This window comes from Ochotona curzoniae, unplaced genomic scaffold (assembly GCF_017591425.1).
Source record: "Ochotona curzoniae isolate NIBS_2020 unplaced genomic scaffold, NIBS_Ocur_1.0 patch76, whole genome shotgun sequence".
NCBI lineage: Eukaryota > Metazoa > Chordata > Mammalia > Lagomorpha > Ochotonidae > Ochotona > Ochotona curzoniae.
In genome coordinates, this window is record NW_024467057.1 from 7,330 (window position 1) to 28,243 (window position 20,914).

Below are 20,914 nucleotides of genomic sequence, written 5' to 3' on the forward strand. Positions count from 1 at the left end.
GTTGATAAGCTCAATACTTCCTCCCTTATCCCACATGACCCTCAGTGTATAAAGTCTGATGCCACTAATAAACTTCGGCTTTTGACCATCAGTCAGAGTCCACGCGTGTTATTATCGGCTCCGTGCACCAAGTCCATCGCTGTGGGACAGCGACAATCAAGAATAGCCCAAAGTCTTGGGATCCTGCACCTGTGCGAGAGACCTAGAAGAGGCTCCGGGCTCCTGGCTTCAGAATGGCTCAGCTCCAGCTGTTGTGGCCATTTGGGGAGTGAGCCAGAGGATGGAAGAGCTTTCTGTCTCTCCTTCTCTGTATATCTGACTTTCCAATAGGAATAAATCGTTTTAAAACAATGACAAGGAATGAGAAGTGGATCCCCACCAAACACTGTATCTGCCACTGCCTTGATTGCTGATTACCCAGCTTCAAGAGCTACAAGAAATATTTGATGTTTACTTCCTGTCAACAGTTGGAATAGACTAAGACACTATATAGTGTCTTCTCCATTAGAGTATACGTTTCATGAAGGCACAAATTACGGAGATGGTTTCATACTCGTGCGTGTATGCTGGGAAATCCAATAAACAACGGAGAACTTGAGTCTACAAGCTGGTAGACTTCAGACTAATTGGACTCTGACTCCCTCTAGCGGTCCAATCTTTTAATGTTTAACTGCTACTCTTCAATTCAGAAAATTACCAAATCCGGGACTGTGTGAGACAAATAAGCAAAAGATTCGCATCACTTCCATTAGAATGGTTTCCTACAAGAATGTGTCATTGAATACTATGGTAAGTACAGATGTTCAGGTGGTTAAAATAATAATGGTGCCAATGGTCTCACCTAAAGTATTTTACTGGCTGATTGTTCAAAAAAAAAAAAATCAGTTTTGCTGAGTGCATGGGAACTGAGGGCACAGGACCAGGATCCCTTGTTACTTTTGTTTATTATTTAATCTAACAACCAGACCTTTTATGGGGGAGAGGAAGTGAATATTTAGTGTGTATACAGGCCCTATTAGAGGATTCTCATTTGATTCAACCTCTCAGAAACCCAAAGCAACACGGTGTTTCTTCCAAACCACAGCCCTAATATCACAGCCGTCATCTCTGAAACCAATGCAGAAAACTTGAAGGCTGTTGAAGTTCCTTTGCTGGCCTGTACTGGTTTCCTTAGCTTGGTTTCAGCTATGTTTCTTGCTGTATTTTCCACATGACCATGCTGGAAGGCTCAATGTTATGGCATTAAACTTTGGCTTCCTGGTCAGTTCTGTTCTGGAGACACCCATAAATTGACCCCACTCTTTCACATGACTGTTCTTTATGAATTAAGACCATTATCACATCCTCAACAAGTCTTCTTTCCCTTTCTTAGATCCCACAGCTTCTTGGAAGTGGAACAAAAGAAGACTTCATGAGGTACAGGCGTCTTGGAAGAATATCTTCAGCTGCATTTTATTCTCATCCTCAGAGGCCAGTAAAAGCAATGGTTTTCTGTTTCAGAAAATGCAAACATTGAGTTTGAAAGAAAAAAATCAGGAAAGGGTGACCTATCCATTTAACTTCTTTTGGCTATGCTATTGTTTGGTTTCTTTTAAGTTGTTCCAGTACTAGAACCAGGAAAAGTACAGTGGAGACCAGGTGAGTTTTCTGGTAAGTCATAGCAGTTGGATGGCAAGGGACTAGGAACAGGCACTGGGCTTATGATCCCAGATCCAACACTATTTACGATGGATGCTGCCATAGTCTCCAATTGTTTATTTGCATAGATAGAAAAAACAGCGTCACAGAAGAATTCTACCTATTTCAATCGTCTCATTAATTTGGAGAGCAGTGTAGGTTGGAAAAAGAGGTAGGAAGATATGAATCGGCTAAAAGACAAATCAAATAAAGAAACCTGTGGTTTTGACAAGGAATTCAAAGGGACAGGAACTACATTTCAGTTGATAAGGAGGAAAGAGAAGTTCCATGCGGGAAGCAGAGCAGAACAAAAGCAGGTAGGGAAAAATCTGGAAGTAGTTGTTTTAACATGGTGAACAGGCAGGGTCTCGAACATGGGACTAAATTACTGCCGTGCGTGATTAAGTCGTAGCCAAAGAACAAAGAAGTAATTCAGGCAACAGAACGAATGCACCTGTGCAGCACAGATAAATCTGACATCCTGCCAACTGCCCATCGTCCTTGTTACTCTGGTGGGTTTTTTTTTTTTCTTTAGGAAAGTTGAGCTTGAAACCCTGGTTATGTAAAGCACCAAAGTCGTATTTTCAGCTACTCCAGCTCGTGTAAGCCATGAGCACCAGGGCACTGCAAAACAACCGGCGAACAGTCGGAATTTCTTCCCCAACACAGCCGCCTCCAGGCTGACATCGCACCCACAGCAGCCGTGGGGGCACGCAGGACAGAGGATGCGATGCAGTGACTCCCATGGCGTGGGCAACCACCAGGTACGTAATCCTAACCCAGTCGGGTCTGTCCACACTACCTCCCAGACACCTGTAACTGAGTGAGTTGCTCAACTTCACCGAACGCCCTCCAAGAGCAATAATAGCAACTTACTTTCCGATTGGCCCTTCCGGCCTTCACTCAGCTCCTAGCAACCGAAAGGCCTGCCCCCTACGCACGCGCGCCTCCTGCTTCCGGCCCAGGCGCGGTGTTCCGGCCTTTCCCGTCCGGGTGGAAAGCAGCTCTTGTGCCCTGGGCCTCGTGTTTTTCGCGTGCCATGTCCACGGATTCTGGCCCCTCTCCCGAGGAGCCGCTCTTCCAGCTGCTCCCGGTAGACGCTAGGGACCGGGACACCCAGCGCTGCCGCCTCGGCCCGGCCGCCCTCCGCGCTCTGGGCGCACACTTGGGCTCGGCGCTGAAGATCTCGCTGCCCGACGGCGGTTCCTGCCTCTGCACGGCCTGGCCGCGGAGGGACGGAGCGGATGGCTTTGTGCAGCTGGACCTGCAGTGCGCGAGCCCCGGGGCGGCAATAGGGCCGCCGGGGGCTCGGAGGACGCTCGGCCTGAGCTGCCTCCGCCCGGTGCCCTGTCCGCCGTTGCGCCGCCTCACCGTGTGGCCGGAGTTACGAGAGCCGGCGGGTGCGCCGGCCGCCCAGTCTGAAGCCGAGGTGCTGGAGGCCGCGCAGGAGCTGCTGAGGAACCGTCCCGTCTCGCTTGGCCACGTGGTGGCCGCTCCGCCGGACATCCCCGGCCCTGTGGCCGCCCTGCACATCCTCAGCGGGACTCCCCGCCCGGATCCGGCAGGCCTGGTGACCCCTCGCACCTGCATCGGTCTCGGCCCTCAGCCCCCGACCAGAGCAGAGCCCAAGGCTGAGGTGCCCCTCGGGGGCCTCTCGGAGGCGGCCGACTCGCTGCGGGAGCTCCTCCTGCTGCCGCTGCGCTACCCCAGGGCCCTGGCGGCGCTGGGACTAGCCGTATCCCGCGGGGTGCTCCTCGCTGGCCCGCCCGGGGTGGGCAAGACGCAGCTGGTTCGTGCTGTGGCGCGGGAGGTGGGCGCCGAGCTGCTGGCCGTGAGTGCCCCGGCGCTGCAGGGCTCCCGGCCTGGGGAGACCGAAGAGAATGTGCGGCAGGTGTTCCAGCGCGCCCGGGAGCTGGCCCGCCGCGGGCCCAGCATCCTCTTCCTGGACGAGGTGGACGCCCTGTGCCCCCGGCGAGGAGGTCCACACCGAGCCCCCGAGAGCCGCGTGGTGGCTCAGGTGTTGACACTGCTGGACGGCATCAGCGCAGACCACGAGGTCGTGGTCGTGGGAGCCACCAACCGGCCCGATGCGCTGGACGCAGCGCTGCGCAGACCCGGGAGATTTGACCGAGAGGTGAATTGGCCCTGGAACCTAGGTGTCTGCTGGCCCTCCTTGGCTGCCCTGCGGTGTTGGGGGTGTGGGAGGCGGTGAGGCCGGAATAGGGCTCTTTGTAATGCCGAGAACGCCGCTGTCCATCTGTGGTCAGTGCCCAGCACCTGTTCGCAGAATCAAATCGCCTGGGAAGCAGACTGGTCATTATAGAGTATTCGTTTCCTTGAGCGGGTCCTGAAAATGAGTATTATGTTAATGTGTAAGGGAACTTGATGTGCTTTGAGCATTTTAAACTCAGAGTTGGAATGGGAATGTAACATAGATGGAAAGAAATTTGTTGAAATAAGGGGGGAATCAGAGAGGAACTAATGCAGGTATTGTGGATTAAGGCATTCCTTGTCAGGACGTTGACATTCCACGATTGAGGGATGAGTTGAACCATTTGTCTCTCCTGTATATTCAGTTGAAGAGTTTGACTCTATGAATTTGTAAAAAAAAAAAAAAAAAGAAAAAAAAAGTAGGAAACCCGAATATCAAAACATCACATTACTTAACAGGAAGTTGTTATGATAGACGTCATAAAAGGGAACTGAGAGCATTATTTCCACAGCAGTTGTGTCATAAATGCAGCCATGCTGCGTGCAGTGTATCGCTGTGAGCACCTCTCATGTCTTGGATTTGCTTGCTGTTTGGAGTGTGCACGTGAGAGTAACTGTTGGGAGTAACTGGTTAAGCTAGCGTGTTGAAAGCCGAGGAGAAGCTGAGTATTAGGATAAGCCCACCAGTGAACTGGAGGTCCGTGGTGGAGCCGGCCTGAAATAAGCATTAAAACAGAACGGTCCATGGTTTCCAGATTGTCAGTAATAGGTGTGGTCTCAAAGCCCTGTCCGAGAGGCTGCTTAGGTTTGTGGTGAAAGCAGAGCTTGTTGAGCTGCTGGTAATGACCTAGACCATCAAGCCGTGTCTGTGAAACACAGTTCTCAGTAAGGTTTGCAGAGATTGACCATAGCATGGGCCAAAACTCCAGTCAGAGCCTGGTCTGCTTTCTCTATGACTTCCATGGGGCAAATCGTTCAGTGAAAGAAGAGTTCAACACAATTGTGCAGTTGATGCCAGTTGAGAACATTTCTGCAGTTTGGTTTCTATTGCTAAAGAAAAGTGTGAAATTTAGTAATTCAGTAATTTTTATGTGTGGGAATATTTTTTAAAAAGAATTTACTTTTATTGGAAAGGCAGATTTTGTAGAGAAGGACACACGCTGATTTGTTCCCCAAATGGCCATAGTGGCTGGAGCTGAGCCAATCCAAGCCAGGAGCTTCTGGATCTCCCACACTGGTGCAGGGTCCTAAGGCTTTGGGCCGTCCTCCATTGTTTTCACTGGCATTTTCCAAGAAACTGATTTGGAAGTGGAGCAGCTGGGATACAAACCAGCTCCTGCATAGGATTCTGGTGCTCAGAGGTGGAAGATTAGCCAGTTGAGCCATTGTGCCAGCCCCTTGTGCTGGAATGCTAAAGAGAAATAATTGTGTATTTTTTGCTTTATCTGTTGTTGGGGTGAATTTTTTCCTTGCACCATCTAGTGTCAGTCTCCTGATGGTGCCTCATAGTGCAGGGACCAGATTTTGAGGTTTGTTATTCTGTTCTTGGTTTCCAGGACTTGGTAGCTTCTCAGAAATAATAGAACTTGTGAAGTGCCAAATAATTGTGCTTGTGCAACTCTCCAGCCAGAGTTATCTGGGAAGTAATGGTTTTTTGTTTGTTTGTTTGTTTTAATTGAAAAGTCAGATGGAGGAGTAACAGAGACGATCCTCCGTCCGATGATTCACTCCCCAAGCGGCTGCAACAGCCAGAGATGAGCTGATCCAAAACCAGGAGCCTGGGGCCTCTTCTGGGTCTCCCACGCAGGTGAAGGGTCCCAAGGCTTTCGGCTGTTCTCAGCTGCTTTCCCAGGCCAGAAGCAGGGAGTTGAATGGGAAGCGGGGCTGCCAGAATTAGAACTGGTGCCCATTATGAGATCCTGGTGCATGCTAGGTGAGGATTTTAGCCGCTAGGCTACGGTGCTAGGCCCTAAGTTAGGGTTTTTATTTATCCAGAGTCTTGGCTGTGCTTGAAAACATAGGGTACTCATTACAAAATGGTTCAGTAAATGTTGTGTTTGCGAGGATAAATCATGTGCATTTGTTAAAGTGTAAACTAAGATTTTTTTTTTGTTCTACCTTACATATAGATTGTCATTGGGACTCCTACTGTCCAACAAAGGCAAGCGATTCTGCAAGTGCTGACCTCGAAGATGCCGGTCTCCAGGGAGATGGATTTAGGGCTCCTGGCAGAAATGACAGTGGGCTATGTGGGCGCCGACCTGACTGCACTCTGCAGGGAGGCTGCCCTGCACGCCATCCTTCACAGTGAGAAGGTGAGCAGCCTCAGTTTCTGACTTTCTGCCTTCGTCTGAGTTAATGTGGGGGAGAAAAAGAAAAAGAGGAGGTGCATTTTTCTGGAACGTTCAGTAGTTCCTATGGCTGCTGCTCATACTCATGTTTGTATCTGGGCTCCAGAGAAATAGGATATGATGTGAAGGGTTGAGTCCTCCAGGAATTGCTCAGATTCTGCGGCCTCTCTCGTTTTTCACCGTAATGCCCTGGTTCTGAACTGAACAGCCAGGGAACACTGTGGGCCCACAAGAATCAAAGTTTTTGGTTTTTGATTTTGTTTTTTAATATGGAAAGTTTCAGACTTAGACAAAAGGTGCAATGATAGCACAAAAAAAATCTTTGTATGCCCTTCACTCAGATTCTCCAAATGTAATGTTTTACCATATTTGCTAAGTTTTCTTGTATTTGTGTGTAAGATTTATCTATTCTAATTGGAAAGACAGATTTCCAGAGAGAAGGAGATAGAGAAAGAGTTCCATCTGCTGATTCACTGTCCAGGTGGCCACAACAGTAGAGCTGAGCTGATCTGAAGCCAGGAACTAGGAGCTTCCTTGAGGTCTCCCATGCAGGTGCAGGGTCCCAGGGCTTTAGACCATCCTCTGCTGCTTTCCCAGGCAGGAGCTGGAAAGGAAGTGAAGCTCTGGAACACAAACTGGCATCCATATGGGATGCCAGTGCTTGCAGGGGGAGGATTAGCTAATTGAACCATCATGCTGACTATGTTTGTATTTCTGTATCTTTTTCTGAAACATTTGAGAATATATTGCAGCTGTCATGTCCTATGGTCACTGTGAACTTGAGCATATATCCCCTAAAAACAAGGGTTTTGAGCACAATTAGAATTCTCAAGATGAGGACGATGATATTGAGCCAGTAATTTACATAAATCTGGCCTTAACTGTGGTAAGAGGACGGGTCCTTTACTGTATAGCACATTCCTCAGCTTGGATTTGACTGACGATCCTGTGATCCTGTGGTTTCTCAGAGGGTCTGTTAGCAGTACCTGCTACCTTCTGTCCTATCACTGGTGAAGTTAACTTTGGTGTCTTGAATAGGGCAATGTCTGAGACATCTCCCTTGTCCAGGAGAAAAGCAACACTATTTCCTCACTTAAAAAAAAAAAAAGACATTTATTTTTATTGGAAAGTCAGATATACAAAGAGGAGAGATGGAGAGGAAGATCTTCCATCCACTGATTCACTCCTTAAGTGGCTGCAATGGTTGGAGCTGAGCTGATCCAAAGCCAGGAGCCCAGAGCTCCCTCCGGGTCTTCCTTGCAGGTGCAGGGTCCCAAGGCTTTGGGTCAACCCCCACTGCCTTTCCAGACCACAAGCAGGGACCTGGATGGGAAGCGGGGTTGCCGGGATTAGAACCAGTACCCATATGGGATCCTGGCACATGCAAGGGAGCTACCCCAGCCACTAGGCTACCATGCCAGGCCCCCTCATTTTTTAAAAGGTATTTTTAATATGTGTCTTGCAGGGCACTAGATCTTCATTTAAACACCAGACACCTAGAAGCTTGTTTAAATGTTATCTTTGACAGTCAGGGCTTTCCTTCATCACTGGTGTTTTGTTTTGTTTTTTTGTTTTCTATCACCACTGTTCTGAAAAACATATAGCTTAAGCATATTTGATCCAAACTGATCCATGTTTGATTATTGGTGTGTAGTAAGTGAATTGTGAATCCCTGAAAATAGTTCATTTCGACTAAGGATTCTGGAACAAGATTTTTAATCTCCGTTGTCACATCAACTATAAAAGGATTGGTTGGGCCTGGCGGTGTGACCTAGTGGCTAAAATCCTCGCCTTGAACGTGCCAGGATCCCATATGGGCGCCGGTTCTAATCCTGGCAGCTCCACTTCCCATCCAGCTCTCTGCTTGAGGCCTGGGAAAGCAGTAGAGGATGGCCCAAAGCCTTGGAACCCTGTGGGAGACCTGGAAGAGGTTCCTGGTTCCCGGCTTTGGATCAGCGCAGCACCGGCCATTGCACTCACTTGGGGAGTGAATCATCAGATGGAAGATTTTCCTCTCTGTCTCTCCTCCTCTCTGTATATCTGACTTTGTAATAAATTTTTTTAAAAAAATCTTTAAAAAAAAAAGGATAGGTTTTTCATCCTAAATTTTGAAGAGCCATTTCACCTGAATACTTTTCTCCCTCCCCTGCATCCCTTTCCTTTATTTGATTCTTATTCCAAAGGTGGGAAGAAGTTACATGAACTTCTAAGCCCTTGGCTTTGAAGCTAAAACCAAAGCTGGACATTTTCATCGGTCCCTTGTCTTAGGGAGAAGCTGAGTGACCCAGGGGATGAGAAAGGAGACTTAGAGTCAGGCTTCTCTCTGCTTTCAAGTCCCAGGTTAGTTTTAAGTGCCCGTGGCTGCTGCCATGCTGGGGTGGAGCTGCCGCTACTGCAGCAGGGCCTACCAAGGTGTAGCTACCACACGTGGTGGCCGAGCTCAGAAACAACTCAGGAGGGGTGGGGGACAAAGGCACAAGGGAGAGGGCAGAGGCATCAGTTCCTGCTCCATCTTTTTCTTCTTTCTTCACCAGGCAGCTGAGGGGTGTTTGCTGCCCCTCTTTCTGTGCCAGGGCAGATGCATGATTGATGCCAATGTTTTGTGAAGTATTCCTATCAAGGGATTAGAGGTGTAGTCTAATAGACAGAAGGGAAGAATTAATAGTCTGAAAGAGTTACAGGAACCAAGTGGAATCATGTACATCTTGTGCCATAAGTGAGATTTTCTAGTGTTGATGTCCAACCTCTAACACTACCAGCCAAAAAGATATTTTAAAAATTACATAGTAATGTCCTTTATGAGAAATTAAACAAGATTGAGCATTACAAAGAAACTCAAAGTTATCTGGAACCACACCTTCCGGAATTACAGTTGTAAAGATTTTGGCCGAAGACTGTTCAGAATAGCTGAAGACATATATGAAGATGTTCACATATGTAATCCCACATAAATGGGCTAAAGGAATAAGTTGAGAATCTTAACTTATAAAAGAGGCACATGCTTTAGTAAATATTATACAGATATTGTAATAAGAATGGGAGAACTTTAAACTTAAAAAAATGACCCTTCTAAAATGATCACAACATAAAATTAGAGAAGATAACCATTGTTTTTATTTTTTGAAAGGCAGAGTTACAAAGAGAAAGGGATATTTTGCATCCACTGATTGACTCTCCAAATGGCCACAGCTAGGGCTGCCAGGCTGGAGCCAGGAGCTTCTTCTAGGTCTCCCACATGAGTGACAGAGGCCCATGCACTTGGGCTGTCCTCTGCTGCTTTTGCCAGAGCAGTAGCAGGGGGCTGGATTGGAAGTAGAGCCATGGGAACGCAAACCTATGGTTATATGGGGTGCCAGCATTGCAGGAGGCAGCTTAAGCTGCTCTGCTACGCCGGCCCTGGAGATGACTTGTCCAAGCATGAAATCTAATATCTGGAAAGGAAATTATTTGATCATTTGAAGGTAGAAAAACAATATAAGCAGAGTCAATGCTAGTCAGGGCTGGCATAATGGGTAAAGCTGCTGCATGATACCAGCAACCCATATGGGTGCCAGTTCAAGTCCAACTGCCCACTCATGATTCAGCAACCTGCTAATGTGTCTGGGAAAATAGCAGAAGATAGCCCAAGTTCTTGCGTTGCAGCCGTTTGGGGAGTGAACCAGCACATGGGAATCTGTCTTTGTATCCTTCTGTAACTCTGCCTTTAAATCAATTTTTAAAAAATTAAAAATGACCAGGAAAATGCTTTTCATATCTATTTCCTTGATAGTCAAAGAACTCTTACAAATTACTTAGAAAAGATATGAGAGAACAGTTATTTGCTGATAAAAGGAATGCCAATAAACATGAAATATGAAGTCTTCAACCTTAAGTTCTTTAAAAATCATTGAGTCTCTTTTTTTGAAGTTCTTATCTTGAAATAATTTAAAACTTACAGAGAGTTGCAAGATAATTGGCAGAGAATTCCTCCAAGCCCTTTATGTAAATCCATTGTTTTTTTTTTTTTTTTACATTTTGCCAATTTATCATTCATCCTCTTCTCTCTGCCTCTGCAAGTATTTGTGAATATTTTATATATACAAACACACAGCATGTATTTTGGACCATTTGAGAATGAGTTGTATATGTCAGCATCCTTTATTGCTTAACATTTAAAGTGTTTCCTGAAGTTACTGCACATTGTGTCCTTTTATAGTCATTGTTTTAGGAACTCTAATACTGGTGTAAAGTGCTATCAGCTCTGCAGTCCATATTCTCATCTTGGCAGTTGTTCCAATCTTGTCAGTTTTCCCCTCTCTCTGCTCTGTGTGTGTATTTAGGGGGAAAAGGGACAGATTTGACACTGATGTAACTGACACAAGCCAGTCATTTTATAGAACGGTCAGGTTGCAGTTACACGTCCCTGTTGGGAATACTCCATCACCCATGTTGTTTCCTTAGAGTCCCACAGATGGAGGGGTGAAGTCCATCAGCTCCCTCACTGGTGATATTCCTTTGGGTCGACCCGTTTAATGCAGTGTCCACTTTTTCCACTCTATAGCCGTGATTTTTCCCTTTGCCACTAGTAAGATATCTGTGAGAAGACCCTTGGCAACTGTATGTATCTTGCTTCTCACCAAGCCTTGCTCCTCTAGACACACCATCCAAATCTTGCTCGAGACAGCTTTTACTGTGACAGCCACAAGGCAGGTATTTCTTATTCATTCCCTTTCTCCATCTGAACTGAAGAAATTTAATTAACACAGTAATGAGTACCATTTTTTCCCTGTCCTGTTGGCAGAAATTTAAAAGTTGGTAATTTGTGGGGTGAGGGCAACTTCAAATTATTGGAGAAAAGGTGATGCAACTTACTTTGAGGACAGTTGGTAACAGCTGTCAAAATTGTGAACATATGCTCTTGAGCCCAATAATCCTGCTTTGAGGACGTGGTGCATCAGGCACTTGCACAAGAAAGAGCTCTCAGTTGCAGTGTTGCTTTTAATCACAAAAGACCAGGAACAATCCAGTGTCTGTCATAAAATGCTGGTTCAGTTATGAAACATACTCAGCGGTGTATTAGGTAGATGTCAAAATGAGTGATACAAAACCCTGTTGTTGGCATGGAAATATTCTAAGACAAGAGAAAAGCAGAGCATACAGTGGATATGTGTAATGTGATTCTCTTTGGTGATCATTTAGAAAGACTTACATAGGCTTGTCATGAAGCGTATAGAAGCCTGATGGCCTCATGGGTGACAACTGGGAGGAATTGTCAGGGAAACATGTACTTGTTCTCATATATAAATTTTCTTCATGAGAATGAAATAGATTTATAAACTCAAAGGAAGGTTTTTAAAAGTCATTGTGCTTGATATCACAAAAAGGACCACCTAATTTGGGGTTTGTTTTTGATGTTTTGTGTACACTTGTTCAGAACCAGAACAATCCAATGGTTGATGAAGCCGACTTCCTTGAAGCTTTTAAGAAGATTCAGCCCTCATCATTTCGAAGTGTTTTGGGACTGGTGGACGTCAAGCCTGTTGACTGGGAGCATATTGGTGGTCTTGAAGATGTAAAACTGAAGTTAAGACAGGTATGTGGCTGATTGGCTTAAGCCATTAAGATGTACACATTCACATCCTGGGAGTCTAGGAGAGAAACGTACTTTACGGAAGCTGTCCTTGCTGCTCCTCTAGTGCAATTGCAGCTGCTAACTCAGTGGTCACTTCTCAGTCCGAATATAACTAGACTTGATAGACATTGTTTTTCATACTTTCCAATTTCAGCCCTCCTTGTGCTTTTAAGAGTTGATATTCTAGAGCAGGGTTGGCAGATTTTCTTGAAGAGCCAGATAGTAAAAGTAAACTTTGTGAACCATTCATTCCCTGTTACAGATTCACTGTTGGTGTGCAGAGGGAGCTTAAGGCAGCACATTTGAGTCAGACTTTTCTATCTCTATGGCTCCTGTGTCATTGGATCCAGCCAATCAACTGAAGAATGTTGGTGGGGGGAGGAATTGAATTTGTGTATATATATATATGTGTGTGTGTACACTTATGTATGTATTGCATATGTACTTCTGTGTAGCATATATGTAGTTATATATCATTTGCTTTATAAGTAATTTAGAGATGATTTTAAGTATATAAAAAGATGTGTGTGAGTAATATGTAAGTATTATGCCACTTTATGTGAGGGGCTTGAGTTTCCCTGGATTTTGGTATCCATGGGATAAGTAATATTCCCTAAGGATAATACTGAGAGATTGTATTCTGATAAAATCTTATTTGTGGGCGTTGAAATCCTATAATTATTACTTTTCACAAAGTGTTATTTGATTTTTTTCAAGCACTTAAACATTTAAAAACCATTCTTTTTTTTTTTTTTTTTTTTAAGATTTATTTTTATTATTTTTTATTGGAAAGGCGGATATACAGAGAGAGGAGATACAGAGAGGAAGATCTTCCGTCCGATGATTCACTCCCCAAGTGAGCCGCAACGGGCCGATACTATGCCGATCCGAAGCCAGGAGCCTCTTCCGGGTCTCCCACACGGGTGCAGGTTCCCAAAGCTTTGGGCCGTCCTCGACTGCTTTCCTGGGCCACAGGCAGGGAGCTGGAAGGGAAGCGGGGCTGCCGGGATTAGAACCGGCGCCCATATGGGATTCCGGGCGTGCAAGGCGAGGACTTAACCACTTGCGCCACCGCGCCGGGCCCTAAAAACCATTCTTAGTTTGTGTATTATACAAATACAGATGGCATGTTTTAATTGTGTGACTTGTGATCTAGAAATTTCGTGGCTGAGATACAGGGACTGGTACAGCATCATAATGAATGGTGGTGTGGCCCGAGAGTCAGCTGATATTGGTGTTCCCAAGGGGGTTGAAGTATAGTCCTCTCTATATCCTCTCAGCTACACTGTGTTTTCAAATTGGTTTTTACCAGTTTACCTTACCTGCCCTAAAAAGCTAGGTTTCTCTAATACTCAGAAACAAGTGATTTATAAATTATTTTTAATTTCTTTATCTTTACCAGGACTTAGGTATTTCAAGTGTACCCTGGAATCTTTAACTCCATGAATAAGAACATTTATAACATGCCTAAATTTATGTGTGTGTATTTGTGTTTATATATGTGTGTGTGTGTACTGACAGACTCATTTAGTCTTAGTAAGATGGATGGGGCAAACTAAGATTTGCCCGTGGGCTCCTTGCCTCTGGTTTGATTGTCTCCCCATCAATTTCCCGTACTGTTTCCTTGTCATTGACTAAAACTTTCAAGTCCTACTTCATCTCCATTGCTGCTTGCTTTCCCTGGCTTTGCCATTGTTCTCACCATTGGAGTTCGTTGTAGTGTCTTGCATCTGTGTTGTTCCTTCTCTTCTCGCAATGCTGTTTCCTGGCCCGGTTGTTTACAAGCCTCCTTTCCTATCAATGATTAGCATAGGTACAGGATTACCTTTGTCTAGGGTAATAAATGAATCCTTAAAAGCTGTTTCTACTCAGTTAAGATTAATTGAGTTCCTGCTCTGGGAAGGTGTCATTCTAGATGCTGGGAATTTAATGCTGAAATTGCTTACATTTTAGCAAGTGAAGAAAGGCAGACCCAATCTGGAAAGAAGAGCAATAGCAAATTGACAAGTGACCGCAAAGGCAAAGATGGGGAACTAATACGGTGACTAGGAAGGGGAGGTTCTGTTTTGACTAAGGTGGCGTGAGTACTTCCCTAAGGAGACGGCATTTGGACTGAGACCTGGAGGGGAAGCTCAGGTGGAGAGAAATGAGCAAGTGACAGCCCTGAGGTGGACATTAGCCAGGGGTCAGGAGGTGGTCTGGTGTCACAGAGCCCTTGAAGCTGGTGTGAGTAGGGAGTAGGGATTCAGATTGGGTTCTAGCTCTGAAGGGAAGTTATTTAAGAGTTTTAAATAGGAAATGATGTAACCTACCTTGGGTTCAAAGATGCCTGTTGCTTTTCCAGTCTGCATTATGTGGTGTCATTGTTATAGGGAAACTCTCTCTTTCTGTGTACTTACAGAGCATCGAGTGGCCTCTGAAATTCCCTCGGGAATTCGTTAGGATGGGTCTGACACAACCAAAGGGAGTTCTCCTCTACGGTCCTCCAGGCTGTGCAAAAACCACGCTGGTGAGGGCCCTGGCCACCAGCTGTCACTGCTCTTTCGTTTCAGTGAGCGGAGCTGATCTCTTTTCACCCTTTGTTGGAGATTCAGAAAAAATGTTGTCCCAGGTTGGTTCATTTCCCTGCATATTTAAGTTTACTTTTGAATATTTGTTTTATGTCTTTGGAACAAATTTATCTTCTAAAAAAATCAATAGTTTATTCTCCAATTATAAAAGTTATATAAGCTTGTTTATAGATGATTTAGAAAATGTAGGAAACCATATTTTGATAAATTTGCTCTTTTTTGTTTTTAAATGAAAAGCAAGTTTTACAATACAAGGGAACTTCAAAGCTTTGTGGAAAAATAAAATTGAAATATAAATTTATTTTGGTGAAAAGAACATTCTAAAGTCATACATAATAGTTTTGTAATATGCATTGTCCATGAAAGTTTTTGAAGAATCATTGTTCATCTTGTTTGACCCTGCTATTTAAACTTAAAATAATACTTCTGAAATTCCATAACACTAAATAGTTTTTGAAAATGTATTTACTACATAATACCTCATTGATCCTTATCTTATTAATTCCCCCAGGTTTTAGGTATTTAGACTGTTTACATTTGAAAAATTACGAATATCAATGCAGAAAGCATACGTTCATGTAACTAATGTATAACTGAAGCTTCTTAATGTCTTCTTCCTAATAAAAGGTATTTAGACAAGCAAGAGCAAATACTCCAGCAATTGTGTTTTTGGATGAAATTGATTCAATCTTGGGATCTCGCTCAGTCAGCAGAACAGGATGTAATGTTCAAGAGCGAGTTCTTTCTGTTCTCCTGAATGAATTAGATGGTGTTGGACTTAAGACGATAGAAAGAAGAGGAAGTAAATCAAGTCAACAGGGTAAATACAAGGAGCTGAAAAAAATGAAGAGGTATTTATTAGCTAGAATATTCCCCCCAAAGCCCAGACCAACATTAAGTAAACACCTGTGTGCTGGTCCTCTTCTGGTGTCGGAATCTTCTGGAGGGATTACACAATTTTATTTGTCGGGATTTATACAGAGCTGGTAATGGTTGTGATGTGTCTAGGAAGGGATAGGTAAGCTTTATAATGAATTACCTCAGATATGTATGAATGAATTTATTTTCTCCAAGTATGAGAAGTAAAATTTTAGAGCCAATGGAGAAGGGAGGCTATTTGTGCTTATCCTTCTCTGAAAACTTCTGTATAAAGCCAGGCAGGTTATTACTTCCAGTCGTCCTAGGAATGGCTTACTTGGTTATAGAGGGAAACCCGGCTTTGGAGCTTCCTCACTCCCTCTCCAAGTCTGTTGTTCTCCAGGTAGAGTTTGGGAACCTGTTATTCCCGAGAGACAATAGACAAGTCTTCTTTTATTCCTGTCTTACTTTTACTTGTTTTGCATTTTGAAAAACTGTTGTGTGGAACATTTCACATTAGAATCAGAGATTAGCTAGTCACATCTCGGCCGGAAGGAATCCCTTCTTCCATCTCTGACAGGTATTCAGCTGCCCCTGCTGAGAGATCATCCAGTCCAGGGAACTCACTGATTACAGCCCTGGAGAGCTGCTCTGGTTACTCAGCAAAGAGTCCTCAGTGCCGAGTGTGCATAAAGCCTCTGCCTTTAGCTTTTACACATTCCCTGTCTTCATCCAGGATTTGCATACCTGGAACGCTGGTTGATTGTCGACAGTTTCACCTTTGGAAAATACAATGGCACTCGCTCTTCACGCATAGGATAGCTGAAACTTTCCATAACTGCATGTCCGTGCCTCCTGGTTAGTCCTAGGCTCCTGCCTTCGCAGGTAGTCTGTGTAAGTGGTGATCATATGCTGAGGGTTCAGGTGCCTTCAGGTCCCCAGAGGGATGCATCCTGCAGTGTCAAGTTCTCCACCGATCCTCACATGCAGAAAAGCCCTTTCCTTCACCATACTAGCAAACAGCTCTTTGATGACTGATTTGTTCCTGGGATACTCTGATTCTAGAAGGCCTGAGATTGCTGATCCTTAGAAAAGGATATCCTTATTTACAAATAAATGGACATTCTTACAGGTTACAAAAGAAACTTAGGAGTCCACATCATGTCTCCATGTGTTAAACTTAACTGCAGTTCATGTATGACCACAGTGTATGGTGATGGTTCAATTCCTGGCTGCTCCTCTTCCAATCTAGTACACAGCTGATTGACCTGGGAAAACAGTGGAAGATGGTCTGAATGCTTAGGGCTCTGCCAGCCCTTTGGGGGACATATAGATGCTGGGTTCCAGGCTTCTGGCTTCAGTGTAGCCCCACCCTGACTATTGCAGCCATTTGGGGATTGGATCAGTGGATGGAGGATCTCTGTCTTTCTCTCTCTGCCTTTTAAATAAGTAAATATTTTAAAAAAAAAAAAAGAAGAAGAAGAAAAATGTAATCGTAACTTAATGACATGTCTTTTTGCTTTTATGTTTTCCCTCAGAGTCTCGAGAAGTTTTTAATCGCCACGTGATGATTGTCGCAGCAACAAATAGACCCGAGATGTTAGATGATGCTTTATTACGCCCTGGAAGATTCGATAAGATCATCTACATTCCACCTCCAGATCAAAAGGTAACCAGAGACACGTTTCCTCTGCAGGAGCCTTCTTAATAGTGTCCGCATTTGCACCCCAAGGGAGCGTGGCTGACCTGGGCCCCATGCTGGCTGGGGTGAGCCCAGGTGTCCTCCTCATGCTGGTTGCACTCACCCTGCTTGTTGGTCCATCCTCTTGATCTGCTTACACGGGGTGCGCTGGCCTTTCTCAGAGAGACAGAAACATAAAGGAGGGTCGTTCTGATGTTATGCAGGCTGCCCTGTGTTTTGCAGCTAGAATGGAGGAATGCCCGAGTATTACAGGAGCTGATGGCCCAGGGACTGCCTCATTTCAGAGGTGAGCCCTGGGATTACAGGGAGCATGCCCATGTTCCTGGGCAGGCAGTGACGTCCTTGCCCTTCCCAGAAGCTTATAGGGAGTGACAAAAGGCCCAGAAAATGATTTCTTTTTTTCTTTTTAGATTTATTTATGTATTTACTTGGGCCCGGTGCAGTGGCCTAGTGGCTAAAGTCCTCACTTTGAACATGCCAGGATCCCATATGGGCGCCGGTTCTAATCCTGGCAGCTCCACTTCCTATCCAGCTCCTTGCTTGTGACCTGGGAAAGCAGTCGAGAACAGCCCAAAGCTTTGGGACCCTGCACCCGTGTGGGAAACCCGGAGGAGGTTCCTGGTTCCCGGCTTTGGATCAGCGCAGTACCAGCTGTTGCGGCTCACTTGGGGAGTGAATCATCGGACAGAAGATCTTCCTCTCTCTGTATATCTGACTTTGTAATAAAAATAAATAAATCTTTTTTAAAAAAAGATTTATGTACTTACTTGAATTATTTTTAAAGATTTATTTATTTGAAAAGCAAAGTTGACTGAGAGGGAAAAATAGAGAGGGATCTTCCATCCCTTAGTTTGCTTCCCAAATGGCCATAATGGCTGGGGTTAACTGGGCCAAAAAGACGATTCCAGAGCTTCTTCCCTGCCTCCCATGTGGGTGCAGGGACTCAGGCACTTGGGCCATCCTTGCTTCTTTCTCAGGCACATAGCAGGGAGCTGGATCAGAAGTGGAGCAGCCGGATCTTGAACCATTGGGCAGTGGTGCTGCAGGCAGAGGCTTAACTTGTTAGACCACTATACAAGACCCTCATTTTATCTCTTACAGAGATAATGCTGTCTATGTGAAAGTAGAATTGTCAAGCACTGACGTTTCTCATGATGTCAGTGATTTTTATTTCAATCTCAAGCATATGTCTGTACTTTCACTATACCTATAATATGATAGAAAACTCAAGACTGAAGATGTTCTGTATAACATTGTAACCATGCTTTGTTTGGTTTTCTTCCAGGGCAGACTTTCTATTTTAGAAATCTGTACAAAAACCATGCCAATAGGGTCTGATGTTTCCTTGGAACACCTGGCAGCAGAAACGTGCTTTTTCTCTGGAGCTGACCTCAGAAACCTCTGCAAAGAAGTAAGAAACCTGTAGTTCAAAACATTCCTCCTTTCACTCCAGAGTTGATTGACATGGCAGTGTTCTGTGAAAGACTTCTGAGTAGCAGGTGCCATGCACTGTGAAATAGGGGTGCAGCCTCGTTTCCTTACAGCACAGGCAGACCACAGTATTGCCTTGGTGATTGCAGCTACAGAGTCCTTTGGGGGAAGTTCAGGGTGCTTTTATGCCTAGAAGGGTCCTGACCCAGACTTGGAAGGCTCAGGGAGGCTTTCTGGCAGAAGAGGAAATTGGCAGAGTGATGAGGGTATTAGCCAGCTAAGGGAGGTAAACTGCAGGGCTGGGCTTTGAAAGAAGACATGACACTCTTGAAGCTTACAGTGGGGAATGGCAAGAAATAAGCAGATGAAGTGAACAATGGCCAGATGTCACAGGTCCCTGGAATCCACTGTAAAGCAATTAGGCTCTTTATTTTAGGGCAGAATATATCTTTTCCTCACCCATAAACTTCTGCTAAATATGGCTTTGTGTAATGCACAGATTAAAAGTATATAGTTACTAATATGAAGTGGACACACTATGAAGTGTCATTGTTATAACCATCACTAGTGTAGGGACAGGAGCGCTCAGTTCTCCGGCCGCTCCTCAACCTTCTCCAGCGACTGGCCTGGCCCTGGAGGTCAGGGCTGCTGCCTGGGATCATCACACAAATGAAGGTTTCTCTGCTCCTTTAACACAAAATGGTGTTTTTGAAATTCATCCATGGTTTTGTGTATAGCCATAGGTTTTCCACTGCTTTATAATATTCTAGTATGTTAGTTTACTGCATTTATTTTTATTTATCCAATCTCTTCTTTTTGAGCATTTGGGTTTCTCCTCTGTTGCTGTTATGAACTGTGGTGCTGGGAATAGTCTTATACATGTCTCCAGATGTGCATTTATGTCTGGTCCATGTGTGTGTAACTGGAAGATCTTTTGCTTAAGTTTATAACTCAGGTTGTCAAAACTTACCTATTCCAAGGCCAAGAAGATACTTTCTCATTATTAAAAAATATGTATGGGCTTGTGTTAGGTTTAATAACCTACAGGTTGACTCTTCCTGTTTAAGGCTGAAGTTTAATGGAGAAGTAGTTATGGGTCTGCTGCATATATTTTTAATCACTTTAAATTTGTTAGCTTAATATTTTTAGTGCCAGAAATACTGGAATCCTGTGAAATGCAACTGGGATTTTGTATTCTGATTTTATAGTATTGCCAAATATCCTGAAAAACAAAAAGTTGAAGCCAAGTGAGTGTTGTCCTACTGCTTGTCCCTTCCAGGCTGCCCTGCTCGCTCTCCAAGAAGATGGACTGCAAGCAAGCACAGTGAGACAAGAGCATTTTCTACAGTCGCTGAAGATCGTAAAACCGTCTTTAAGCCACGAGGACCTGACTTCATATGAAAACTTAATTAAGAAAGATTTCTAGTTTAGAAGATATTCAAGAATAACTTTACATTCTTGTTGGGTTGTTTGCATTTACAAAATGGGACCTTGCCTGCATTTTGTGACTTCACACGTTATGAGAGTATATATTTGCCTTGTAAATAAAACAAAACAAACCTTGTGTGAGAATTAATTCTAACTCTGATTAGTTGGTCTTTAACAGTTTTGTTGCATTTCCAAGTTGTCTGTCCCCACTTCTTATGTAGGCACATGTATGCACACTTTTCTAATTGATGTCAGAGTAGATTATAGGCATCATGCCCCTTTTCTCCCTTGGAACTTAAAGAGTGTATTCCTTTCTCATAAGGTTAATTTTCTTGTAGGACCACAGTGCAATTTCCAGACTTAAACAGTGTTACTTTATACATATTTTAATCTACCACTGAGTGAAGTTCACTCATGATCTCAATATCTACTGTAGTAGTTTGCTTCCCATTACAGAATCTAGGACCCCACGCTACATTAGCAGTCGTTGCAGCTTCTTTGGAAACAGTTTTCCTCAGTCTTTTCCGGATCTTGCTATTTTTGAAGCTCACGGACCAATGAATAGTTCCTGGGTTTGTGTTTTTGGATGCTTTGCTGTAGATGGAGATAAGTGCATCACCAGTGGTGGACTTATGGCAGAAGTGGGCGGCCCCTGAGTATCACAGCTGGACACATGTAATATCTACCCATTGCTGGTGGTACAAACTTTTCCTTAAAACAGCCTCGGGAGTCTGGCAGGAAGAGCACTAAAAGGCTTGTGTGTAATGCAATCCATGGGTTGGATTGTCTTCTAAGCAGTTGATGCAGATTTAGTTCGCCAGCCCATGCCTGCAGTTAGAGATCTGGCCTTGGCCCGATGAGCATCCCAGCCAGAATAAGAAAGTGGGAGACAACATTATGATCACTTACAAAGAACATCTGTATATCCTGTTTAGTGAATGCCAGTTACAGGCAGGGTAGGATGGCACAGTTTCTAAACATGCTAACTTTCTTTTAAAAAATATTTGTATTGGAAAGGCAGATTTACAGAGAGAAGACAGGTCTGTCTGCTATTTCACTCCCCAATTGGCCTCAG

General features: G+C 44.4%; 1 protein-coding gene across 2 annotated transcripts; it reads left to right on the forward strand.

Moving 5' to 3' along the window:
* The first annotated feature begins 2,701 nt into the window (after positions 1-2,701).
* Positions 2,702-20,071, forward strand: LOC121168213 (spermatogenesis-associated protein 5-like protein 1). 2 transcript variants are annotated; one of them, XM_040998112.1, is made up of 8 exons: positions 2,702-3,811; positions 6,018-6,203; positions 11,653-11,811; positions 14,252-14,461; positions 15,048-15,240; positions 16,817-16,947; positions 18,266-18,391; positions 19,691-20,071. In XM_040998112.1, the coding sequence occupies exons 1-8, from the start codon at positions 2,717-2,719 to the stop codon at positions 19,835-19,837; spliced, it is 2,247 nt and encodes a 748-aa protein (XP_040854046.1). In that variant the 5' UTR covers positions 2,702-2,716; the 3' UTR covers positions 19,838-20,071. The 2 variants fall into 2 exon arrangements, with proteins under 2 accessions (XP_040854046.1, XP_040854047.1); XM_040998113.1 differs by lacking the exons at positions 18,266-18,391; positions 19,691-20,071 and having other exon boundaries at positions 15,048-15,271; positions 16,817-16,941.
* Positions 20,072-20,914: the final 843 nt, after the last annotated feature.

Excerpts from the sequence above, each read along its gene's own strand:
- LOC121168213 (XM_040998112.1), top strand. The coding sequence starts at position 2,717 with ATGTCCACGGATTCTGGCCCCTCTCCCGAGGAGCCGCTCTTCCAGCTG. Across the intron at positions 6,204-11,652 it reads CCATCCTTCACAGTGAGAAG|AACCAGAACAATCCAATGGT; the intron begins GTGAGCAGCCTC and ends ACACTTGTTCAG. Across the intron at positions 15,241-16,816 it reads AAGTAAATCAAGTCAACAGG|AGTCTCGAGAAGTTTTTAAT; the intron begins GTAAATACAAGG and ends GTTTTCCCTCAG.